Genomic DNA, 27,507 nt, shown 5'->3' with positions numbered 1-27,507 from the left:
TTAAATTCCTTTCTGGTCCCAAGATTATGGCCAGAGGGATATCAGGGTCACCAAGAATAACTTGGAGGTTGCCAAGGACTTGTTTTAAAGTGTTTTCAAGTCTGACCGAGAACTCTGACATTTGGAAACAAGTAAGAAAATATGAATGTTTAAAATCATCTTTTCTTTTCAGGATTGATTTTAAAGAAACTACTCCACACAGGAAACTCCTTGAAGGTATGGTTGTCTTTCTTTTCTATGACTTTTTAAAAACTGAGTAAAGCATATAGTCTCTTGTTCTGCTTTTCCTACATCAACTTTTTTCCTAAAGAATTTTGAATTGTTTACTTAATTGAAGTGAATTGACTTAAAATATAGCAGCATACTCAGTATGTGTGAAATATGTACTAGGTTGATTAGGCTATTGAAAAACTATTGTTGGGGTGCCTAGGAGGCTCAGTTGGTTAAGTGTCTGACTCCTGGTTTCAGTTCAGGTCATGATCTCATGATTCTTGGGTTTGAGCCCCTCATTGGACTCTGTGCTGATGTTGGGGAGCTTGCTTAAAATTCTCTCTCCCTTTTTCTCTGCCTCTCCCTTGTTGTCTCTGTCAAAGTAAATAAAACAAAGAGAAAAACTGTTGTTTGCCAATGCATTGAGTGATTCACTAGAAATACTTTACTCTCTGATCCCAGAAGATAAAAACTATTTAGTCATTCAATAAATTATTCTTTATATTACCATAACTATGCTTAGATGTAGAGAGAAATAAAGGATCTATATTAAAAAGTTGGTTTTATTTCTTTTTCATTATCTCATTGTGCTGTTATAAGAGAAGCTACCTTGTCTAAAAGCTTCTCATTGTAGGTTAAATGAAAGTTTCATATTGTAGGTAGGTTTGGTGTCAAGGCTTGGAATAACAGCATGAAGGATTAAGTCTTCCTAATTGTTATCTTGTTATCTCCCTAAACTGTGAGGTTGGCAGCTGTTGAACAGCTTTGACAGTGGCCATTTACCAAGCTGTGGTAGGCCAATTTCCAAAGCTACCAGTGAGGTTAGGTTAGTGAAGAACTTGGTGTTTTCCTTGTCAGAGTTTGAATGTTTTTCTATCTTTTCCTGTTCTCTTCATGGGAGAGAATTTATGCATTGATTCAAATATTTGTTGTCTTCTGTAGATGGGTTATTGTTCTAGGTGCTTAGAATAGAGTAATAGGTCACAATTTCTGTTTTGCAGGTTAGCAGCAAGTAATAAGTACATGACATAATTTCAGAGAGTGGTAAGCCTTTTAAGGACAAGAACATTAATTTAGCAGTGCACCAGGATCCCCATTACGATTCTTCATTTTACCAAACTCATTATAGCAAGGAACAGTTATTGCCCTCTTTCTTCTTGTATTAGACCATCAGAAATGATTTTCTGATTTTTTACAAATGGAAATTACAGAATAAAGATTACCTGATGGCTTTCAGTAGTAAGAGGCCAAGTTTATTCTGTAGTTGTTCAAATCTATGAATTTAATTTTACAAGTAATGAGAGCTCAATAAATGACATGGATGTAATAGCGCTTCCTCCTTCCCTCCCTCCTTCCTTCTTCCTTTTCTTTTTCCTTTCCCTCTTTCTTTCCTTCCTCTGTTTTGCAAAGTACCATTCTCTAATCATCTAAAGAATTTTGGCCTTAAAAGTAAGAAAATATTTCCATTATAAGTAAAAATACTGTTTTTATTTTATTTTAGATCAGGCGGGAAGGTGTTCGTCTTTTTTTATTATGGTTACAAGCTCTTCAGAATAACTGTAGCAAAGAACAACTTTGGATGTTTTCTTGCTTAATTCCCGGATTTTCAGCACTACAATCTGAACATGGACCTCGAACTTTAGATAATCTCATTAATCCTCCACTCAACCTTCAAGAAAGTAAGATTCATGAGATCTTATTCATTAGTATTTAAAATTTTCTGTGTAGTTAATATAGGTTTAAAATGTCTCTACATTTATTAACTGGGTAATTCAAGGCCATGTTGTAAAATGTAAGTTTTATTATTTTTTAGGTATGATGAGGCCAACAGATCAGATGATTGTCGTTAAAAAGAATATATAGTTACAGTTCCCAAGAGGAGAGGGCATGCCACACCAGGGAGGGTGGCCACATGGGGAAGTACCAGGGTCAATCAGGGGTAGGGTATCATAGGCAAGAGCCTATATGATTTCTGTAGGTAGAATGTGTGAGGCAGTGTGAGCAGTTCTGCGGCTCATTTGGTAATTTTAGCAGGCTCAGGTGCAAACGGGCTTTCCCTCATTGTCACTCAGGTACCTGGGTGATTAGGTGAGGGGAATAGTGGCCTTGAGTGTGAGGGCGGAATAGAAGTGGGGAGTAGAGGTGTGTACTCTGGGCTGGATGGTTTGCACCTGGAAGGAATGTTCTCCAGCCCATGTTTATGATCTCTAGGAATTAGCTAGCTAGCCCTGAGAGGGCCATTCTTCTCTCCCTGGCCAACAAGTCTTCTGGCATCAAAGCATCAGAAACACCTGGTTAATATAAGCCATTTTTACATTTATCTTTCATCTCTAATTCTCATATGTCCTCTTGTATCCTTGAGTTAATTTGGATGTACTTTGAAGTACAAGAGTATTTTATTTTGTGCCAAGAGGACTATAAAAAAACCTACTTTTGTGAACTTAATTACTGGGCTAATATTTACTGAGAAACAGGTTTAGGAATCTGCCTGTACTAAACTAGGTGCTGCTTAGGAGATATTTAAGAGAATTCAGCTAGTTGTTGGTTTTCTTGAATTTGCGGTTGTTACAATGAATGTTTTTGAATATTTGAAAATTTTTGAAAATGTAAATATTTCTTATTTTATACATGGGCTTTTGTAATCAAGGAACTAAGATGTTATCTTTTCTTTTTGAGAGGGAAATAGCATTTCCTTTTTTGAATAAAGCGTTACCTTAAAGGGTAATCGTGGTCATTACTAGAGTACTCTGTCCTTTAATTGATGAATAAGCTCATTATTTTTGCTGTTACTCATCATACTATGGAATTTTGGAATGGACACACTTAATGTGAATTTTAAAATATCATGAGAAGTTTTTTTTCAAGCAAGATTTACTCTTAAGCCCTTCATATCTGTCTGTCCATCCTTGTCACATTATCTCAGTCAAGGGCTTATGAAACAGCTGTTATTAAACTTCATGGTTGTTGTGATGGATCGTCCGGATGATCTCAGATTTATTTCAAGCTTCAGTCATTAGAACATTTTCAAGCAGTATTTGTTGCATATGTGTTTTACAGTTAATGTTTTTTGGACCACATTATTTCATTGTTAATTTTGTTTTGTAATTATACTGAACATTTCTTTTGTCTTTGGATAGCTCAAGTCACTATAGAGGAAATCACTCCTCTTGTCCCCCCACAATCAGGAGACAAAGGACAAGAAGATCTCACAAGCTATTTTCTTGAAGCACTTTTAAAATATATAGTAATTCAGGTATGTTTTATCTTCTTAAATATTACCCCTCTTACCATCATTTTTCCCTCTCTTACCATTGTTCTGTTAGAGTAGATATTTGCTTATTGTCCTGAAGGAGGACAAATTTTTGCTTTTGAAAATGTATGTTAGTATGCCTTTCCTGGAAAAAAAAAAATCATTGGAGGGATTATTAATCCCTTAGGGAGATAGAGAAATTTTTAAGTAGACTGTTTCATGTATAAACCTTCTTATGTGGTCCAGTTTCTAATCCTTTCCTTTATAATCAGCAGCTGTGGTCTTTAAAAAAAACTAATAACTGGTTTAGGGATCAACCTGCCAAGAAGCCAGTAGGGAGGTAGGCTGAGAATAGGGTGTGGGTACAGGAATGTAATTTATACTTCAACCTGTTTGTACTGTAAATTTCTAAGTGAATGTATTTTGTAAGGTAACCTCTTCATCTCTGCATGTTCTGATCAATGGGAACACTCAGCATATGTACATTTCTTGTAACTGTTCCAAACATAAAAATTCCCCATGCCTTAGAAACTAACATTATAAAGTTAATTTGGACCCTGAATGAGATTACCAAGATTTAAATCTGATTCCACATCTTACTGATAGTATGACCTTTGTTAAATTAACCTCTGTGGCCTAAAATAGACATAAAAATAATACATATCCTACTTTGGTGTTTGAGGGTTAAATAATTAGTGCAAAGTACTAGAATAAAAAAGTACATGATACAAGTAAGTGTTCTGTGAATAGTAGTTGTTACTGTCATTATTATTACCAGTTTTTCTTTTTTAAAAAGCAACTTTTACACTCCATATAGGTTTTTAAATGTTTTGCTGGTTTATTGAGATATAATTGGCATACAGTAAACTGCAATATTGAAATATACAATTTGATGAAATTTATTATATGTGTACAACATGCAGCCATCACCACAATCAATATAATGACCATATCACCCCTAAAAGTTCTCTGATGCCTTCGTAATATATCCTTTTCCACTCCTAACTGCTTCCTAATCGCAGGCAACTATTGATCTTTGTCACTATAGTTTGCATTTTCCATATTTTTATGTAAATGGAATCCTGTAGTACATACTTTTTTTTGGTCTGGCTTCTTTTTTCCATCATAAATATTTTGAAAATCATCCATATTGTTGTATATTTATAGTTTGGTTCTTTTTATTGCTGACTAGCTTTTCATTGTGTGGATATACCACGCTTTGTTATTCAGGTGATAATGAGTTTCCAGTTTTTGGCTATTGCAAATAAATCTGCTGTGAATATTGATAAACAAGTCCTTGTGTATACGTAAAGTTTCCTTTTTTGTGGGTAAATACCGTTAGTCAAACAGCTAGGTTGTAGAGTAGGTATATACTGATTTTTTAAGGCGCTACCAAGTGTTTTCCAAATGGTTGTGCCTTTTTACATTCCACTAGCAATCTATGAAACTTAAAAGTTGCATCATATCCTCATCAACAGTTGGTATGGTCACTATGTAATTTTAGCTATTCTAAAGTGAATGTATAGTGGTATCTCACTGAAGCCTACTCTGGGCTTTTACCATCCCCCTACTTAGATATGTTCCTCCCCCTACTGAAATTCTCACACCCTGTGTTTTACTGCTCTTTCCCCTTCTATCCTCACCTCCTTACTTCATGGACACTGTCCTCACCTCCTCGTGCTCAAAGTCCCCACTGGGCAACTGCCTCTACTATATCCCCTCCATTGGAGGCCCTACTTCTTATGCAAGCTCTGATTACCTGCACTTGACTGCCACTGCTTTTACTCCTTCTCTACTCTCACATATACCTATTTTGTATGACTTTTAAGGCTGAATTATTCAGGATGGGGCAATGGGGAAAAGAACATTCATATCTTTGTCATTAGTAGAGCCGAGTTTGAGTCAACTTTGAAAATTTTCCAGAGCATACTTTAACTTCTCTAAGATTTTTGAAATATAACTTATATAATGCATTTTCATGGCATTAAACCCTCATTTTAAGATTTGTCCTTTATATATATTTAGCGTGTATATCTTTAGAGTGTAATAGATTAGTGTATTGCTTAAGTAACCTTTTACAAGCTTGTTTATAATAACTAATAACTGTTTCTGTTTCATGGAATGATTCTCATTGTATTTTTTATTATTAGGTAAAAAGTTTAGAATGGAAGAACAAAGAAAACCAAGAAAGGGGATTTTCATTTTTGTTTTCACATTTTAAGAAATATTACTTGCCTTATATTTTCCCAAACATCTGCAAGGAGAATAGTTTATATCATCCTGTACTTGGTAAGTAGTCTTTGGAATTTTCTAAAAGATCACATGTAAGAATAAAATATACTTCATTGTAAAGCTGGCATTTGTTACCTGAAGAAGACGGATAACTTTAATATTTTTATTGATTCCTTAGAAATATACCTTGATTCATATAGAAAGTGGAATTCTATTAATAGGAAAGTTTCACTGAGAGTGAAGAGATTTTTTTTAAAAAACATATTCTTTGGGTCTCACCAATTGGAAAAGTTAACCTACCAGCAATATTTGTGATTATAAATTAAACTTAATTCTAATATTTGTATGATCCTTAAACTACATTATAAATTTTTTTAAGGCCACCCAAGGGTTTTATTTAGTATGTCTTATTTAAATTATGTATGAATAATTACAGTGTCATATGTTTTGATGATATATTATCCAGTATTTAGTGGCTGTGCCAAAATGGCTGTGTGAGCCTTGAAACTAGAACCTTCTTGACAAATGTTGGGTTAGAAGCAGACCTTCCATATATAGGAGGCACTGGCAGTCTGTATGTGGAAATGTTCTTTTTGAAGAAAGATTTTCCTATTTTAAGCTTTGCCAAGTTTAGGCAACTCATAGGTTTAGGCATAACCATTAGAGCTAGTAGAAAGGAATTAAATTAGAGTAGCAGATCTTTGCCATTGAGAACAATATTTACTTTAAAAATATTTTTGCTGTAAAAATCAAGGAAAAATTCTCATACTTTGTATTACTTCATAATTTGTGTCTCAGTCTTAGGTTAATTGAAGTGAGTTCTCATTAATTTCAAATGGCTCTGGAAGGTTCTCTACTTAGGCAAGAGTCATTAAGCTTTTCAGTGATAAAATTGCAAAAACACGTTTCCATATATCAGCCATATATGGTTCACTCTTGTAGATTCCATGCTGATATCTAGCAAATTATTTTAAAATGTCATTTTGTACCAAATCTACTTCTAAAACAAGAGTATCATGACAGGTGTTTTCTCAAATGTTTAAAAATGCATATTTATCTAAGCATAATTCTTATTTTGGTCTTTGTTTTCTTTTTATTTTTCATAGATATCCCACAGGTGAGACCAAAGCCACATTATGTTATGATAAAGAAGGATGCTGAAACCAATGAAGCAATCTATTGTACAAAGGAGCCTTTCATTAAGGCTCGGGTTATTGTCATTCGTTGGCTGGTTTCTTTCTGGCTTGAGCCAAAGCCACATACAGGACCTCATATTCCTGGGATGGAAGGTGAAGTCTTGCCAAAGAATATTCAGGTAATACACCACATAAGGCAAACTTGTTAAAGTTAAAAATGGCTTAAGAGATATGTCTGTGGATTTAAATTGCCTTATGTGTAGAACACTTTTAAAGCAAATGATAGTATTTTCTTTGTATAAATGTATTTTATGAATCCAAATTTTAACAATTATTATAGAATTGATAGTTTTTTTAATAAAAAAACTTGGAAGACATAGAAGATAATTCTAGTCATATATGAGTCTCAGCTTTTAATTTGTTTCTGTATTTTATATTAGTTGTGCAGTATTAAAAATATTCTGAATTGTACATACAGATTCTTGCAGTTGGAAGCAATCTGTAATCAAATGGTTGTAGAACCATCATAATTCTTTTTAGATTTCCAAAGCATTCACAGAATGCTGACTTAAAATCTTATCTCCCAGGGTACTTGGCTGGCCCAGTCCATGGAGCTTGTGACTCTTGATCTTTGGGTTGTGAGTTCAAGCCCCGTGTTGGGTGTAGAGATTATTTAAATATAAAGTCTTGGGCGCCTGGGTGGCTCAGTCATTTAAGCACCCAACTTTGGCTCAGGGCATGATCTCACGGTTTGTGAGTTCAAACCCACATCAGGCTATCTGCTGTCAGTGCAGGAGCCCACTTTGGATCCTCTGCCCCCATATCTTCCTGTCACTCCCCACTTGCACGTTCTGTCTCTCTCAAGAATAAATAAACATTAAAAAAAAAATCTTTTTTAAAAAAAATTTTTAACGTATACTTTTGAGAGAGAGCATGAGCAGGGGAGGGACAGAGAGAGAGGGAGACAGAGAATCTGAAGCAGGCTCCAGGCTCTGAGCTGTCAGCACAGAGCCCGATGCAGAGCTCAAACCCATAAACTATGAGATCGTGACCTGAGCCGAAATCAGATGCTTAACTGACTGAGCCATCCAGGCGGCCCCCCAAAAAAGAAAATCTTAAAAAAATAACGCCTTGCCCTCATCTCATTTCCCCTTTTTTCAACAAGGGCACTGAGTCTAGAAATGTGATATAAAATTGTACGGCTATACAATGGAGGGACTAATCTATAAACTTCTAGTATTTCTTAATTAAATAGTTGGTCTTTTTCATACTTCATTATCACTTTCTCCTTTTTCCTCAGTGTGTGTTTTTCCTGAACTTATCTATATTACAGTATTTATTTTATAATTTTTATTTTCCTTTTCTCAGATTTTCTTCATTTAGTTTAAAATATCTTATACTGTGTGTGTTTTTGTATGACTTCTTAAATCTTTCACAAATTAAGTGGAGGTGTAAAGTGGGTGTTTAATTGATTAGCACTCAGAATATTTCAATTATATTCCCCCTTAGCCTTTATCTGCAGCCGACTATGGGTATGTTTTCCCTAAAACTTTGTTTCAGTGTCTCTACACAGAATTATTAAATATAGAAACTCTCAAGCAGAACTATTTTCCATGATCTCAGAACTTAATGCACTAAAATCATGGAGGTTTTGATTAGGAAGGCATATTTGAGATTATTTACTTAAACCCTCTTGTTTTATAGGCGACAAAACTGAGACTAAAAATTGAGTAACTTAATGGAAACGAATTTGCCATACCATGATATAGTGCTACTACTATCATAACATGGTAGTAATTTCCTTATCACCAACCTTACTTTATCGCTAGTCTTAGGCTTCATCTTTAGTCATGGTAAAAAATCTTTTAAGTTAGTAGAATATAGAATGTTCTCTTGAGTTTGTTTCTTTCTTTCCTTCCTTCCTGCCTGCCTACCAGCCAGTCAGCCTATCTTCCTTTGTTCCTCCTTCCCCGTTTCCCTTCCTTCCTTCCGATTTTATTTTTAAGTAATCTCTACACCCAGCATGGGGCTCAAACTTACAACCCCAAGATCAAGAGTCACATATTCTACCAATAGCCAGCCAGGCACCTCACTCTTGAGTTTTTTTTTATATTTTCTTTAGGTGTCATTTCTACTTCTGTCATAATTTTTTTTTTGCCATTCCTTTGTTTTTTTGTAACTTGTTTGTACTGCAAACATTCTAAAAGCAAATTTAGATGGATAGATGATTAGTGAGTATCACTATATTACTTATGTGTTGAATTATTTGGATTGCCGCTTAATTATTTAGAATGGATTCTAAATGAAATCTATGCCTGGGGTGCCTGGGTGGTTCAGTCCATTGAGTGTCCATCAGATTCTTGATTTTGGCTCAGGTCATGATCCCAAGGTTGTGGGATCAAGCCCTGCATGGGCTCCATGCTGAATGTGGAGTTTGCTTAAGGTATTCTCTCCCCCCCCACCCTTGTTCTCCTTTCTACCTGTCTCCCCTGCTCACTCATTCTCTCTTTGGAAAAAAAAAAAAAAAGTCTATGATCTATGCCCAGTTTTAAACAATAGTGTAAGTTATTTGTGGAATGCTTTGAGTTCTACCAGTATTTGCTATTAGAAAGCAAAATCCCAGGGTGCCTGGGTGGCTCAGTAGGTTAAACATCCAACTCTTGATTTCGGCTTAGGTCATGATGTCACAGTTCGTGAGCTCGATCCCTGCATCAGGCTCCTTGCTGGCAGCATGGAGCTTTCTTGGGAGTCTCTCTCTCCCTCTCTCCTGCCCCTCCCCTGCTCTTGGCTTCTCTCTCTGTGTCTCAAAATAAATAAACTTTAAAAAAAAAAAAGCAAAATACCAAATTAAATGATTATGATACTCTCCCTCTTTTCTTTTTATTTTAGAGAGCAGCTGCTAGTTTGGTATCCAGAGAAGAAAACAAAAATGATAATGCTGATAAAGCAGATAGAACTACAGAACCAGAACAGTCCCATTCTAATACAAGCACTCTCACGGAGCGAGAACCTAGCTCATCCAGTCTCTGCAGTATTGATGAAGAACATCTCACAGACATTGAAATAGTTCGCAGAGTTTTTTCTTCTAAAAGAAGTAATGTAAACTTTGTCACAGAGATATTTCGTCAGGTAAAGTATCTTTCAGTAATTTTAATTTCTAATGTAGACTTTGGTTTTTAATGTTGAATATACTGACTTTGAGCTATTTAAAATTCCTAATAGAAATGTTTGTTTCTTTGTTTTAAGTTTATTTCTTTTGAAAGAGAGAAAGAGAGAGCATGAGCAGGAGAGGGGCAGAGAGAGGGAGAGAGAGAATCCCGAGCAGGCTCCAACACTGTTAGTGCAGAGCCCAATGCAGGGCTCAAATTCACAAACTGTGAGATCATGACCTGAACCAAAACCAAGAGTTGGACACTTCACCAACTGAGCAACCTAGGAGCCCCTTAATAGAAATGTTTTTTAAAGTTCATATTTAATTTTAAATTTAATTTTAATTTTAAAATTTGCTATTTTAATCTTTTAATATTTTCTATTATTTATATTTTTTAGTTTATGATGAGTTTAGTTTAATAACCAACCATGCTCCTTCTTCTGTTATTAGAACAGTTTTCTTAGTTACTCACTTTCCGGTTTGAAACTTTATTTCCTACCATTTGATTAGTAAATTAAAATTATTTTATCTTTTATTCTCTACAATCAGTAAAAAGTGGTTTATGAGTATAAGAAGCAATGTTTTCATTGCCTTTATCCTCCTCTCAGAGGCTCAGTTTTGTCCTCTAAGGCATTCTGAAATTAAAGTTGCGTAAGATAGATATTTGGGGACTAAAAGAAATGGAGAGAAAGAAAAAGAATAAAAAGTATCATATAAGGATAGCTAGAAATTCCTAAGTGCACATTCTCAATTACATAGAAATTTTATGGAAAATAAACCTTATAAAAACTAATCATTTGCTCTTAATAGCAAAGGTACTTAACTTTTGCAGGTAAACATCATTGAGTTTTGTAGCTGAAGGGGATCATTCAAGTCTCACAGCAAGAAAGTGGTAAATTTGGGACTAAAACTCCCAGATCCTGGTTCCCCTGGCAGTGCTGTTTATACCACATTGCCTTCACTTGCAAGGGAGCTGTCTAGGCAAAGCACATCTTCACCTCATATACGTATTTATTGATATGCAAAACAGAGGCATCATTAGCTTTGTAAAGAAACAAACTTGCCTTGGCTTGTTTCAGCGGCACAAACACTAAACATTAGAATGATACAGAGAAAATTAGCATGGCACCTGCACAAGGACCACAGGCAAATTCATGAAGGGGTTCTATATTTTTGTGTTCATGAGTACAAATGTATACAATTATATACAAATTGATTGTTTCATTCAACCCCAATAAAGTGACTATCACAATAAAAAAAAAAAAAGAGACCAACTTGCCTTACCATTTTGTCCAGCTTTGGCAGTGGTTCTGGTTGCCAAATTTTACAGTTTGAGTTGATAGACTATTTGACAAATGGGAAGGGAAAGATATTTGGCAAATAATGTTGGAATAATTTACTTGTGGGAGAAATCAAAGCAAGCTTATAGAACTATTCGGGTTTTCGAGTAATAAAGTTTGTGTAAGTTTATTTTTCTAGGAATTTGTTCATTGCATTTGTTTTCAGATTTGACAAAAAGTTCATTACATTCTTTTATAAACTTTTTAATATCTGAAGCATTTATATTCATGTTCTTCCTTTTCATTCCTGTTAGTATTTATTTGTCTTTTTTTTTTTTTTTTTAAATGATTCTTGCTAGAGATTTGTCATTTTATTAGTCTTTTCAAGAATGAGCTTTTGGCTGTTAGTCCTCTCTGTTTTATACTTGTTTTTCTGTTTTATTATTTTTTGCTCCTTGTTATTTCATCTTTCTACTTGATTTTGTTTTTTTTTCCCCTAGCTAATTAATTTTATTCTCACATTTTTCTCAAATGATTTTTGAGGCTATTAATTTACCATATGTACTGTTTTATCTATATTTTACAAATTTTGGTGTATAGCATTTTTTGTTATTATTCACATGTAAATATTTTCTAATTTTCATGTTAATACCTTCTTTGACCTTTGCAATATTTATCAATTTGTGTCTTCCAAACAGTTTTCTGGGTTTTTTTTTTCTTACAAATTTTGATGTGATTCTTTTAGAGAATATAGTCTGTATGATACTAGTTATTTACAATGAATTGAAACTTATGGCTCAGAATGTAGTCATTTCTCATAAATGTCCTGTGTGCTTGGAAAGAATGTATGCTTCTTTGTTGAGTTCAGTGATCATTAACGTCTGAACTTTTCTATATCCTTACTAAAGGTTTTTGGTCAGTTTGCCCTTACAGTTATGGAAGTCTTATACTCTGATGATTTGTCAGGTTTATCTTTGTAGCTCCATAAATTTTTCTTTGTATATTTTCAAGCTGTATAATTAATAATTAAATACATACAAGTTGAAAGTTTTATATTTAAATGTGGCTCAGCTGTTAATCATCTGACTCTTGTTTTTCGCTTAGGTCATGATCTCATGGTTTATGAGTTCGAGCCCCATGCACAGTGCAGAGCCTGCTTGGGGCTCGCTCTCTCTCTCTCTCTCTCTCTCTCTGTTCCTCCCCCACTTTGCTCTCTCTCTTTCAAGATAAATAAACCTAAAAAATTTTTTTTGAATGTGAATTAAACATTTTATTTTTATGGCCCTTTTCACCTACAAAAATTATTTTTGCACAAAGTCTATTTTATTTACTATTAGTGGATTTATACCACTTTTTTTTTTTAGTTTATTTATTTTGAGAGAGAGAGAGCTAGCGAGCAGGGAAGTGACAGAGAGAGAGGAAGAGAGAAACAATTGCAAACAGGCTCCATGCTGGCAATGCAGAGTCCACACGGGGCTGGAACTCACTAACTGAGATCTTAACCTGAGCCGAAACCAAGAGTTGGATGCTTAACTGACTGAGCCACCCAGGTGCCCTAACTTTCTTTTTATTATGAACTAGCCTCTGGGGTGGCTGGCTGGTTCAGTGGGTAGAGCATGGAACTCTTGATCTCAGGGTCATGAGTTCAAGCCCCCTGTTTAAAAAAAAAAAAAAAAAAGAAAGAAAGAAAAAAAAAGTAGCCTCATACATTTTTTTAAACAATCTTTTAATTTTTAACTCTTTTATATCATTAGATTTTGTATGCCTCTTGTAAATATGGTTTGATTTTTAAAAATCTTTGTCTTTTAAATGGAATATTTATATTATCATTGTTATGTTTGGATTTATTGGTAGCATCTTATTTTGTTCTATTTTTTTTATCATGTCTGTATTTCTTTTGTGTCATTGTCTTATTTTTTGCTTTCTTTTTAATTGATACTTTTTCACTTTGTATTCTTTTACTGTTACTTGGTTTGAAAGTTATATTCTATTTCTTTTTCTTCAGTGATTATTGTATAAATTTTAACATACATAATTCACTTTCCAAGGACTAAAGTTATTTTTTTACCCTTTTTCTAATCAGTACAAGGATCTTAGAACCTTATTACTCTTAATTCCCCCCCCCCCCCCAACTTAACCTATTGTTATTATTGAATAATTCAGTTCTATTTTATGTGGTTGTGGTTTAACTCCAGTATTATTATTGTTCTGTGCATTCAGTATTGATTTACGTTTAGTTATCTGTTTATCATTTTCTGTGATTATGATATCTTCCCTTCCAGATTTTTTAGAATCACTTTCCTCTGCTTGAATGAAGTTCATCATTTAGTGGATGATTCATCATTTTAGTGGATGTCTGTTGGTATCAAATACTAAAAATTTTTGCCTGTCTGAAAATGCCTTTTATTTTTGAAAGACTTTTTCTACTGGACATAGACTTCTAGATTAACAATTATTTTCACCCAGCACATTTTAGATACTCAGATACTTTCCCACTGTTCTTTGTTTTACGTTGTTGCCGTTGAGATGTCAACCAGCAGTTGAACTAATAAGTCAGCTATCTTTGCTCTGGCTCTTTTTAATATCTTCTTTTAGTATTTGGCATTTTACATTTTACTGTGGTATGCCCAGATCTAGGTTTCCTTTCATTTATTCTTTAGGGGATATTTTAGGCATACTTCATTTATGGATTAATATATTTTGGCAATTCTGGAAAATTTTCAGCCATTATCTCTTTAAATATTGCCTCTGTCCCATCTTTTTCTTGTCTTTCCGGGACTCTGGCAAGATGAATGTTAGATCTTTTTTACCTTAAGTGTCTGTTAACCTCTCATTCATATTTTCCATCCCTTTGTCTCTCTATGCTACATTCTGGGTACTTCTTTTTTAATTACAACTGCTTCTGGAAATTGGCAAGTCTGCTCAATTTTATTGTTTCTAGTTCTTATGTTTTACTTATTTATACTAAACATAGTTATTTTATATTGGTTGATCATTGTAATATTCCTGAGGTGTTTGTAGATCTGATCATACCATATTTTGTTTCTATGTTCTCTTTCTTATTGTGGTGTATTCTCTTAAGGTTTCTTCCAATATTTCATGATTTCAGAAATTTAGAATTTTGACTCTGAGCTTTTTCATCTTACATCTTTATTTGCTGATTTGGTTTATTAAAGGTTGATTCTCTCAGAAGTGAGTTGCATTTGCTGCTTCTGGGTGCAAAGAGACACTAACAACCTGTCGTTAAACTGAATCCTTGATTTGAGGTTCAAGCTAGCCACATAATATGAACACAGAATATAAAACTATGTTAAGGCTAGCTTTTAGTTACAGTGTGTCTGGGGAGATTTTTGTTGTTATTGTTATCTACTCTGCATCTAGATATGGGCAGTTTTCTTTACAAACTTTTAATGGTTGGGTTTATTTCTCATTCAGCATTGCACTGACAGTATGTAGTTCTGACTTTGTTTAGTTTTCCTGTTGTTCTCCCTGCTTTGGCACAATAGGTCCATGGAAACCAAAGTAATTGGTTCCACTCAGAGTGAAAGCCAGCTTTCTTGCTCCTCCTAAAACTTAGCTCACTGAGTTTGGATTTCATATAAGTTTTTATTTTTGAATATTTTTTTCTGCTTTTTGGCTTATCAATGCATTTAAAAAGATTAAATTTGGGGCACCTGGGTGGCTCAGTTGGTTAAGCATCCAACTCTTGATTTCGACTCAGGTCATGATCTTGGGGTCATGGGATTGAGCCCCGTGTCAGGCTCCATGCTAAGCATTGAACATGCTTGGTCTCTCTCCCTCTCTTTCTCTCCCTTCCCCTCTCACACTCTATGTAAATAAATAAACATAAAAAATTAAAATAACAAAAAGATTAAATGTATTTTTAATATACATTTTGATTTTTCAATCAGAAGGTTTGTTGAGTTACTAGTCCACCATACTCTTGGAAACAGAATTCCCCTTATTGAGTTTTTAATAATGCTCTTTATATTTAAAATTTTTTAATTTGCATTTGCTTATTTTTCACATCTGCCCTAGTCCCTTTTTGCAGTGGCTCATTCATTCTTTATTCATATTCATTTTCTTAAGTAAAACATGTTAAAAATGTTCATTTTATATTCCTTATTCTACTACCTCTATCAGCTAGTTTTTGTAGTTTTGGCCTTCTTGGTTGTTGTTTCTGTTTTCACCCCTGTTTGTTTATTTTGGGTTTTTGTGTTACGGATTTACATTTCTGTGGAATTTTGTGGGAATTACTTTGAAACTTGGGTTGAAAGATGTGTTCCTCTAGAGAAGAAATGCTCTTGCTTCTCCCAGGTATTTGGTGGTCCTGTCAACCTTGGTTTACTTTATTTATTTTTAATTTAATTTTAATTTTTCAGTAAGCTCTATTGTATGCCCAGCGTAGATCTTGAACTCATGACCCTGAGATTAAGAGTCACATACTCTACCAAATGGGCAGCCAGGCATCCCAGCCTCGGTTTACTTTAAATTATAATTCTCAGTTTATGATTCTTCCTACTTTGCACCACTCAAAGTTATGTGATGATCAGCCTGAGAATATGAATTTGCAGGAAAGGGTGTTCTTCCCTCCTATTCCCCTACACTAAGTCAGTAGACAAGTTTCCTCACTGACTCTTCTCTGGAGTTGAGATTTTTTGCCTTCCCCTCCTAGCTCACCTTTGTATTCAGGTTGCCTACATTGGTGTCAGTTTTACACATAGAAGCCTGATCTGTCTCTCCCCTCTGAACAGGTAGCTATTTAAACCCAACACTCTAGGCTATCCAGGGCAATAGCCAGCAGCTTCATTGCTCACTTGCTGTCTGGATTAATACACACATTTTGGTCTAGACTCAGAATATCCTTACAAGCTGAGCCATTCATTTAAAAAGGTCTGTTGTATTTTTTGATGTGACAGTTTTTAGGTGTTCTATGCAGGAAGATTCCAGGATATCTTTTAAATGATATTGCTGGAGACTGAAGTCCTCGGAGATGTTTTTATTCTGATAATTATTTTTTAAGTGATTTTTAAGGCAAAACTTAAGGAAAAATAAATTTGAGGATGGTGACACCAATGGATCATTCATGTTTTGAAAAGGGATTAATTTCTAAGATTAGGTATATATTGGGAAAGCTATTTTTACTTGCAGTAATGCTGATAAATTTTCAAAATTGAGAATTTGTGAAATAGTTTCTTTCCTTACTTTGAAGGCTCAGATGTTCCACAATATAGATAAAATACTCCATTAATTATCAGGTATATGACCATGTAATGACTTTGCCCCTAGCAGTCCCAGCTAGAGCACAAGTCTTTCTATAGGCAAATAAGTTTAGTAGAAATATGTTTACTTAATGTTTCTCAAAATTATCATCCTCAAAGCTTTCACAATTACTGTTTTCCCTATCTGAATTTCCATCCTTCAACCCTCCTTTCTTTCCTCTTTACCCTTTATTCCTTTTTTTTCTAACCTGATACTCATCTTTTATTACTTCTAAATATGGCTACACCGGAGAAGTCTTCCATGACCACCCAAAAATAGATGCACCTGTATGCATATGCACACACACAGACACATGCACACATACACACACATAGTAAGTATCTTTTTATGATGTTTTTGAAAATTATTTTCTTCATAGTACCTCTTCTGAGTTTTATATTTATTTAAAAAATTATTTTTAAAATTTTAATCTTTTTTTCTACCTTCCATGAATACTTCTCATATTCATTCATCATATCCTCAGTGCCTGGCATAGAGTAGACACCTAATAAATATTTGGTGAATGAATCAAGAAGTTCTGTAACTGTTGAGTACCAGGTACTTTATTAGTGCTACCTGAGGGCTAACATTTATTTCTAGAAACTAACTCTTGAAATAATTTGTTATATAGTTGATGATGTTATTTTAGGGCCAGTGTAATGATTGAGTTTTACCTCAGATGAAGATATTTATATTGTTATTTGTCTTTAAAACAAAGATACAACTATAAAGCATAAAATCCCCCAAATCATTTGAAATGATAAAGTTATTCTTTATGTTCAATAGAAAGACATATATGCACTCCAGGCATTATATATTTATGTCTGTATATGTATAATTATATCTGTATATGATTATACCTACATATATAATATTTCATACATATGTATATAATTATATGTGTGTGTAAATTTTTTTTCTGCAAAGTCACTTTAAGGCAATAGATTGAAAACTGTGGTTTGAGGCTTCTGGGAAGTCAAAACTATTTTCATGACAAAATAAGATTTTATTTACTTTTTTCACTGTCATTTTTTCATGAGTGTGAAGTAAAGTTTTCCAGAGATACCTGATATGTGCTATTGTGTCAGATTGAATGCAGAAACAAGCAGATAAGAGAATCCAACTGTCTCCCATTTATTTATTTATTTTTAAATGTGTATTTATTTGAGGGAGGGGGCAGTGAGCAGAGGAAGGGCAGAGAGAGAGGGAGAGAGAGAATCCCAAGCAGGCTCCATCTCAGGATCTTGAGATCGTGACCTGAGCTGAAATCAAGAGTCAGATGTTAATCGACTGAGCCACCCAAGTGTCCCCCCACTGTCTTTTATTAAGCTAAACATTAATGATATTTGCAAAAATGTAAAGCAATGTATTTTGGAAAACCTGTTATTTGTGTTAACATATAGTAAGGTAGGGGTTCTGAGATCAAAATGCAAACCACTGCTTTCAGAAGACAGTGGGGTGCCTGGGTGCCTCAGTTAGTTAAGCATTGGACTTTGGCTTGGGTCATAATCTCAGGGTTTGCGACTTTGAGACCCTCGTCAGGCTCTCTGCTGACTCAAGCTCAGAGCTTGGAGCCTGCTTCAGATTCTGTGTCTCCTTCTCTCTCTGCCCCTCCCCCACTCGGTCAGTCTCTCTCTTTTTCTCTCTCTTTCAAAAATAAACATTAAAAAAAATTTTTTTAAGTTAAAGAAGAAAATAAAAAAGAAGACAGAAAATTTCCCGGGTCTGCTGAATGCTCCCTGTACTTGATTTATCTTAAAGAATGTGTTTATCATAATCTGGGTTGATTAATAATACAAAAATATTAAAAATTCAGAGATCAGCATGTTTTATTACTGTTTATTCACTGAAGAAGAGAGTCATAGCTACCAAATTCACAAAACTGGATCAGATTATCTTCAGCTAATACTGTTAAATATTTGATTTTTCTTTCTCCTGTTGTTTTGATTCCATCTCCATGTAGTTTTTGTTTGTGTCGTAGTTTTATGGTCATAGAATCAAAACTGGAGATGACCTCTTGTAGGTCTATCTACAAACAAAATTTGCTGAACATATAGATTTAAATATGTTTTTTGAATGATAACTTTCCTTATTATCAGTTAATAATTGATGTGATTGGTGCTTCTTCATAGGGACAAGGTGCTGATGTATGGTTTTGAATGTTCTGGTTTCTGTGACAGTTATTTCTCATTGTAAATGTATAAATCGGCACTCTGGTTTTTATGCATCCGTTTTTTTGGCCATGGCTAATCTCAGTCTTTCCATAAGATTCATATTTAGTGTGTTGGCAAAATCAGACTTTAGAGCTTACAAGGACAAAGGTTATATACACTCTGGGTTTTAGTAAATTCATTAGGCCACTTGGGATATGGTGTGACAGTTTATGCGTTAATAAATACCAGCTCTGGATATTATTAATATTTTTTAAATGATTAAAACTTTATGTTTTAGATCAGCTTTAGGTTAATAGTAAAATTGAGCAAAAACTACAGAGGGTTTTCATGCTAATTTTAAAAAAGTTCATTTTTCAGTATCTGAGAATAAAACTTTGAGATTTTTTTCTTATACTTTGAACCTTTTTATTTTTTTAACATATTCCATTTTTTTGAGAAAGAGAAAGTGTGCAGGGGAGGGTCAGAGAGAGAGAGAGGGAGGTAGAATCCAAAGCAGGCTCCAGGCTCTGAGCTGTCAGCACAGAGCCTGACGTGTGGGGCTCGAACCCACAAACCACGAGATCATGACCCGAGCCAAAGTTGGACTCTTAATCGACTGAGCCACCCAGGCGCCCCTATACTTTGAACCTTTTTAAGAAAGCTGAGATGTTGCTGCAATTATGAAATAAATATTCTTAGAGCAGACAGTGATGATCCAAATCATATCATTGACCATTAAGCTGCTAGAATATGAGAATGAGAGTTTGGGAATGAGTTTGTTTCTTTAGATAAAAGAAAGTAACAAGTATGTAAATTGCTAGGGAATTAACAACAGCAAATAAATAAAAGTTACCAAAACTGCATTAAATGTCCTGTTGATATTACACATTAACTTTTCATCGTTATCTTGGAAAGCTGATTTTCTTGGTTAGTTTCATTCAGATAAAGTACTTGACCCCATGATAATTACTAAATATACCTACTAATAGCTCTATAGGAGGAAGTGCCAGGGTTTTAGGTAAAGGTCTTGTGGCTTTTAGAGTTGAAATTAATAGGTACTGGTTGTAAAAGGAAAATTAAAAGCAATTTAATTCCATTTCTGTGTGTAAAGAGAAAGTCCAGTAAAAATGTAACCACATGAACACAAACATAAATAAAGAAAGGAATTTGGGTAGTGAGATTAAGAGTATTTTTACTGTTGGGGCCCCTGGGTGGCTCAGTCAGTTGAGTGTCTGACTTCAGCTCAGGTCATGATCTCATGGCTTGTGAGTTCGAGCCCCGCGTTGGGCTGTGTGCTGACAGCTCAGAGCCTGGAGCCTGCTTCATATTCTGGGTCTCCCTCTCTCTCTCTCTGTTCCTCCCCCACTCACTCTGTCTCTGTCTCTCAAAAATAAATAAACGTTAAAAATTTTTTTTAAAAAAAGAGTATTTTTACTGTTTTGTTTTTGCCTGTCTGAATTGTGTAAAAAGTTTTTTTATTGTGAATATGTTACATTTTTGTGATGAAAATATTTACTTTTTTTTAAAGTTAAAGCAACCCAGAAAAGTACATAAAGGAAAGAATAATTGTAAGATATTCCTTTTAATATTTTAAGTATTTGCCGTATTATTTAACTTATTTAACTTTATTATATGTAAAATGAAATAAAACTGCAATGTTTTTTCTTTATATGCTTATAGTTGCCTTTTACATGTAATTTGTATTACTTCTTGGAGTCAGATTTAATTTTAATTAAGTTCCCATATCAAAGTTTATTGTAGTAGTAATCTAAAAAAATAATAAGTTACAAATGTATATTATCAAAAGTGATATTTATATTAAGCTTTGTAGGAGCATAGTTATTTCATGAAACGAGTATTTTCATTCTGAGATAGCACAATTGAAACAAATCTTGGCTTCTTGCACTTGAAATCTGTGTTTCTCTACCGAAAGCATTTCTTTTTTTTAAGATTTTATTTTATTTATTTATTTTTTTATTTTGTTTTATTTTAAATTTTTTTTTTTAACGTTTATTTATTTTTGAGACAGAGAGAGACAGAGCATGAACGGGGGAGGGGCAGAGAGAGAGGGAGACACAGAATCGGAAACAGGCTCCAGGCTCTGAGCCAACAGCCCAGAGCCCGACGCGGGGCTTGAACTCACGGACCGCGAGATCATGACCTGAGCTGAAGTTGGACGCTTAACCGACTGCGCCACCCAGGCGCCCAAGATTTTATTTTTAAGTAATCTCTACACCCAACATGGGGCTTGAACTCACGACCTGGAGATCAAGAGTTGCATGCTGTCCTGACTGAGCCAGCCAGGTGCCCCTACCAAAAGCATTTCTGTGTCATAGTATATACAAATTATTTGGAGACAAAAGTCTCTTTCTGACAATGAATTGATTGACTTTAACTTTTTAAGAGTCATTTATATCATACTTTATAACAAGATAAAAATGCATGTATTAGCGGTTTGTGGCAAAGAAAAAAGTATCACTATGTATGTTCTGTTTTTTTTTTCCACTAGGCATTTTTATTACCAATTTGTGAAGCAGCAGCTATGAGAAAAGTGGTAAAAGTGTATCAAGAATGGATCCAGCAAGAAGAAAAACCTTTGTTTATGCAAGAGCCTGAAGAAATTGTGATTTCCTCTTCAGACTTACCTTGTATTGACAATGTCACAGACCGTGTTATTTCAATGGAAGAAGGAGAAAAGAGAGAAGAGGTAAACTGATAATACTTACATATTTTAGTATAAGTTTAATAGATGAGACTTTCATGAAAGTATAACACATGAACATACATATATTTAATAGGAAGTTAAAGATACCTTTTAATATATTTTGCAGCTTAGGTAATATGGTAGTTACCTCAGTTACCCTGTCTTAAAGCTCTTTGATGTCACAACTTTGAAAAATTAATATTGAGGTTATATACTGATTCTTTAATTCATTGTCTAGATCAAAATTAGATGCCATTATAAAAGGTGTAATAATTGAGACTAATAGGAGGGTGGCAGAGTACAGGAAGATCCTGAGCTCACCTCTTCCCATGGACATATCAGGGCTACAACTACATACAAAGGGACACTCACAGAGAAAGACCTGAGGACTAGGAGACCAGCTCTTGGATAGCTAAAGATAAATGAAAAAAACATGGGATGCCTGGCTGGCTTAGTTGGTAGAGCATGTGACTCTACTGTTGTGAGTTTGAGCCCCATGCTAGGTGTGTAGAGCTTACTTTAAAAAAGAAGAAAGAAAAAGCCACCTTGAGAAGGGTAAGTGTGGCAGAGAGGTAGTCAGGTTGGGAACCAAACCTCCCGTCCAGCAACCCACAAGTGGTTTGATAGCACAGGCACAGAGGTTCCTTTCTTGAGGAGCAAGGGGATTGAACCCCACATTGTACACCCACACCCAGGAGATCTGCACAGGAAAAATGAGCCCCCACAATGTCTGGCTTTGAAAGTCAGCAGAACTTAACTTTAGGAGCTTTCAAAATCATTGGGCCTTAACTCTGGGACAGCTGGTGGGGGTGGGGGTTGCTGGTTGGGGAGGACTATAGGAAACTGAGATAATGCTCTTAAAGGTCCCGCACACAATCTTACTCACTCTGAGACCCAGCACAGAGGCAGCAGTTTGCAGAGCACCTGAGCTATACATGAAGGAAATTTATTGACTAATTTTAGGGCATATGCTGGAGGGGCAGGGGTCTGTAGGGACTTTTCTTTGGAAATGGAAACACTAGTAGGCACCATTTTCTTGCCCTTATTTAGCTAGCTATCTTAAGGGCTCCAGTTCTGACACTCTCCACCTACATTGCTAGCACCAGTTGCCCCACTTTGGCATTCCCCTGCAAAACCAGTCCACCCCTCCAGTAGACTCTCTCTTAAGCTGGTCCTACCCTGCCACACCCAGTGGGCAGCGTTGACTGGGACTGGTGTCCCTCCAAAGTGACTCCTGCCCTGGGGAAATGAGAGACTGGTCCTGTCTACCAGCACACGCACAGTATCATGCCTGGGCCTTTCAGCCAGCTGTGCCAAGGTCCAACTCCTCCCACCAATGCACCTATAGCAGTCCTGCCTGGGCACTGCAACCAACAGGCCCTGCCTACCAGAACGTCCAAGCAGTCAGAGCTCATTCACAACTGAAGGGTGCATGCTGCACACAGAGGAGAGCACCTGGTTTTGGTGATGGCAGGGGAGGGGATTGTGCTTCTGGACCCCAGAGGACACCTTCCACACAAGGCTGCTACCTTTGAGAACAGGAGATGTAGCTGACCTACTGCCTAATGCATGGAAACAAACACAGAGTCAGACAGAATGAGGAGACAGGAATATGTTCCAAATGAAAGAATAAGAAAAAAGAAATCTCAGAAAAATAACTAAAAAGGAATTAAACAATCTACCTGATAAAGAGTTAAAAGTGATAGTCATAAAGATGCTCACTGAATTTAGGAGCAGAGTGGATAAATTCAGAACTTCAACAAAGAGATAGAAAATATTTTTTTAAAAATCAGAGCTGGGGGCGCCTGGGTGGCGCAGTCGGTTAAGCGTCCGACTTCAGCCAGGTCACGATCTCGCGGTCCGTGAGTTCGAGCCCCGCGTCAGGCTCTGGGCTGATGGCTCGGAGCCTGGAGCCTGTTTCCGATTCTGTGTCTCCCTCTCTCTCTGCCCCTCCCCCGTTCATGCTCTGTGTCTCTCTGTCCCAAAAATAAATAAAAAACGTTGAAAAAAAAAATTTAAAAATCAGAGCTGAAGAATACTATAACTCAAATGAAAAATACACCAGAGGGAGTCAACACTCAGGAAGAGAATGCAGAAGAATGGATCAGTGATCTGGAAGACAGAATAGTGGAAATCATCCAAGTTGAGCAGCAAAAGGAAAAATAATTTTATGTAAGATAAGGTAAGGGACCTCTGGAGCAACATTGAAAGTATTAACATTTGCATTATAGTGGGTCCCAGAAGAAGGGAGTGAGGAAGGAGCTTGTTTGAAGAAATAACAGCTGAGAACTTTCCTAACCTGGGGCAGGAAACAGACATCCACGTTCAGGAAGCATAGATAGCCCCAAATAGGATGAACCCAAAGATGTCCACACAAGACACATGAGAATTAAAATGCCATAAGTTAAAGATAGAGAATTTTATTTTTATTTTTATTTTTTGTAAGTTTTTTTAATTTATTTTGAGAGAATATGTGTGTGTGTGTGTGCACGTGCCAGCCAGGGAGGGGCAGAGAGAGAGAGAGAGAGAGAGAGAGAGAGGGAGAGCGAGAATCCCAAGCAGGCTCCATGCCGTCAGCGTGGAGCCTGATGCAAGGCTGGATTCCACAAACTGTGAGATTGTGACCTGAACTAAAATCAAGAGTCAGATGCTTAACTGACTAAGCCACCCAGGTGCCCCAAAGAGACAATTTTAAAAGCAGTAAGATAAAAGCAACTTACATACAAGGGAACACCTACCTATAAGACTCTGAACTGTGTTTCCAGCAAAAACTTCGCAGGCCTAAAGAGAGTGGCTTGAAATGTTTAATGTGCTCAAAGGAAAAAACCTGCAAGTAAGAATATCCTGCAAGGCTATAATTCAGAACTGGAGAGAGAGATTCTCAGACAAACAAGTTAGAAGTGTTCATCACACAGCACAGCCTTACAGGAAATGTTAAAATGACATCTTTATGCAGAAAAGAAGAAGCCATAACTAGAAGTAAGAAAATTATGAAAGGAGGAAAACATTTCACTGGTATGAGAAAGTAGGGGAGGGACAGTAAAGTATTCTCAAAACTGAGAAAACTTTTTGAGACTGGAAATCAAAGAAGGCAACTCCATATGGTTTACAGAGTTTTATTATTGTAACTTACTGACCAGGGGTCAGTCAGACAGTGATTTAGGTGCTGTACAGCTATTCTCCACAGAGTCTGGACCTTAAGCCCACATATTTTATGGGACAAGAGATGCGCAGAAGGGTGTTATTATGTGATCAAAGGGCTCGCATGCACCTAATTGACAGGTAACCTTTAAATAGATCTTGTGGTACCACCTGTGCATCATGAAGGAAAAAGACTGTGATATCTCTAACAGATTCATGGGAGGCCAAAGCAGGCTCCCTCCATCCCAGCCTTGGAAGACACTTTTAAAGTATGTATATTAATCTCTAAGGGCCTGGAACATGTAGCCCAAGACAGGTTATTGAATGAATATGAACAAGATGGAGAGCCACAGGTGGAGTCAGTATTGTCAGCACTCCTACAACTGGTAAAAGCAAACATATAATAAAGGAAATAGGTCAGTCACTTGTAAAGCTAGCATGAAGGTTAAAAGAAAAAAGTAGTCAAATCAGCTACATTTAAAATAAAAAGGTAAGGGATACGCAAAAAAACATGTAAAATATGGTGTCAAATACCTAATACATGATGAAGGGGAGGTAAAAATGTAATGCGTTTAGATTGTGTTTGAACTTAAGTGATCCTCAACTTAAAATATATGACTATATACATGGGGTGTTATACACGAACCTTATGTATGGCAACCACAAGCAAAAAACCTGTGATAGGTGCACAAAAAATAAAGAAATCCAAGCATAATACTGAGGAAAGTCATCAAGACATAGCAAGACACTAAGAAAGGAACAGAGAACTACAAAAACAGCTAGAAAACAATGAACAAAATGGCAATAAGTACATACCTATCAGTAATTACTTTAATGTACATGGAGTAAATGCTCAATCAAAAGTCGTAAAGTAACTAAATAGATTAAAAAAAAAGAACCATTTATATGTTGCCTATATGACACATACAGACTGAAAGTGATGGGATGGAAGAGATATCCTATGCAAATGGAAATGATCAATAAAGCTGGAGTAGTAATACTTGTATCAGACACAATAAACTTTAAAACAAAGACTAAAAGAGAGAAGGGCATTACATAATGATGAAGGAAGCAATTCAACAAAAGAATGTATTTGTAAATATACATGCATCCAATATAGGAGCATCTAAATATTTAAATATTAATAGACATAAAGGAGAAATTGACAGTAATACAGTGATAGGGAACATTAACATCCCACTTACATCAATGGATTGATTGTCCAGGCAGAAAATTAAATTTTTTTTTAGTGTGTATTTATTTTTGAGACCGAGACAGAGTGTGAGCAGGGGAGGGGCAGAGAGAGGGAGACACAGAATCAGAAGCAGGCTCCAGGCCCTGAGCTGTCAGCACAGCACCCCAACAGACAGAAACTTAATAAAGAAACAGTGACTTTGAGTGAGACATTAGACCAGATGGACTTAACAAATATGTACAGAACAGTCCATTGAAAAACAACAGAATACACATTTTTTATAAGTGCTCATGGAACATTCTGCAGGATAGATCACGTATTAGGCCACAAAACAAGTCTTAGTAAATGTAAGAAGGTTGAGATCATATCAAGCATCTTTTCCAACCACAGCATTATGAAACTAGAAATAAATTAGGAAAAACTGGAAAAAGCATAAAGACATGGAGACTAAACAAGCAGTGGGTCAGCAAAGAAATAAAAAAATAACCTTGGGAGCACCTGTGTGGCCTGGTTGATTGAGCATCCAACTCTTGATTTTGGCTTGGGTCATGATTCCCAGGGTTGTGGGATTGAACCCCACATCAGGCTCTGCACTGAGTGTTGAGCCTGCTTAAGATTCTCCCTCCTTCTGCCCCTTCTCTGCTGGCATGTGTGCTCTCTCTCTCAAAAAAAATAGAAAATTAAAAAAATACTTTGATATAAATAAAAACGAAGACAACGTTCCTCAATCTTTGGAACACAGCAAAAGCAGTTCTAAGAAGTTTGTATAAACACAAGCCTACCTGAAGAATCAAGAAAAATCTCAAATAAACAATTTAACTTTATACCTAAAAGAACTAGATAGAAAAAGAATAAAACCAAAAGTTGGTAGAAGAAATAAAGATGAAAGGAAAAATAAATGAAACAGAGACTAAAAATACAATAGAAAAGATGATGAAACTGAGAGCTGGTTCTTTGAAAAGATAAAATTGGTAACTTTAGACTTATCAAGAAAAAGAGAGAGGACCTAAATAAATCAGAAATGAAGAGGAAGAAGCAACAACTGATACAACAGAAATACAAAAGCTATTTATAAGAGACTACTATGAAAAATTATATGACAACTTTGAAAAATCATATGCCAACAAATTGCACAACCTACAAGATGAATAAGTTCCTAGAAACATTCAGTATTCCAAAACTGAATCAGGAAGAAATAGAAATTCTAAACAGAACAATTATTAGTAATGAAATTGAATTAGTAATCAAGAAACTCCTAACAAAAGTCCAGGACCAGATGGATTCACAGGCAAATTCCATCAGACATTTAAAGAAAAGTTAATACCTGTTTTTCTCCAACTATTCCCAAAAACTGAAGAGTAATGAAACCTTCCAAATACATTCTGTGAGGCCAGCATTACCCTGATACCAAAACCAGACACAGACCATACAAAAAAAGAAAACTACAAGTCAGTATGTTTGATGAACACAGATATAAAAATCCTTAACAAAATATTAGCAAACTGTATTCAACAGTACATTGAAAGAATCATTCACCATGATCAAGTGGTATTTATTTGGGGGATTCAAGGATGGTTCAACATTTGCAAATCAACATGATATACCACATTAACAAAATGAAGGGTAAAAACCATATGATCATATCAATAGATGCAGAAAAAGCACTTGACAAAATTCAACAACCATTTATAATAAAAACTCTCAGCAAAAAGGAACATACTTTAACATGATAAAAGCCATATATGAAAAACCTACAGCTAACATCATACTTAAAGATGAAAAACTGAGAGCTT

General features: G+C 35.4%; 1 protein-coding gene and 1 non-coding gene across 7 annotated transcripts in view; both read left to right on the top strand.

The window, feature by feature from the left end:
* RALGAPA1 (Ral GTPase activating protein catalytic subunit alpha 1) overlaps positions 1-27,507 on the top strand; it is a 263,713-nt gene that overhangs the window by 57,274 nt on the left and 178,932 nt on the right. For all 6 annotated transcript variants that reach the window (XM_060619520.3, XM_060619522.3, XM_060619525.3 and 3 more), the window contains exons 5-11: positions 173-216; positions 1,712-1,889; positions 3,348-3,463; positions 5,611-5,749; positions 6,799-7,007; positions 9,718-9,957; positions 21,184-21,381. In XM_060619520.3, the coding sequence (XP_060475503.2) occupies positions 173-216; positions 1,712-1,889; positions 3,348-3,463; positions 5,611-5,749; positions 6,799-7,007; positions 9,718-9,957; positions 21,184-21,381 (1,124 nt within the window). The remainder of the gene's footprint in view (positions 1-172; positions 217-1,711; positions 1,890-3,347; positions 3,464-5,610; positions 5,750-6,798; positions 7,008-9,717; positions 9,958-21,183; positions 21,382-27,507) is intronic.
* On the top strand, positions 11,051-11,154 carry LOC132670517 (U6 spliceosomal RNA). The gene has a single exon (XR_009606754.1). It is a non-coding gene; the product is annotated as a U6 spliceosomal RNA (small nuclear RNA).

The sequence above is a fragment of the Panthera onca genome, chromosome B3 (genome assembly GCF_046562875.1).
Source record: "Panthera onca isolate mPanOnc1 chromosome B3, mPanOnc1 haplotype 2, whole genome shotgun sequence".
Taxonomy (NCBI): domain Eukaryota; kingdom Metazoa; phylum Chordata; class Mammalia; order Carnivora; family Felidae; genus Panthera; species Panthera onca.
Note: the sequence above shows the minus strand (reverse complement) of the source record. Positions and strands in the feature narration are given on the sequence as shown.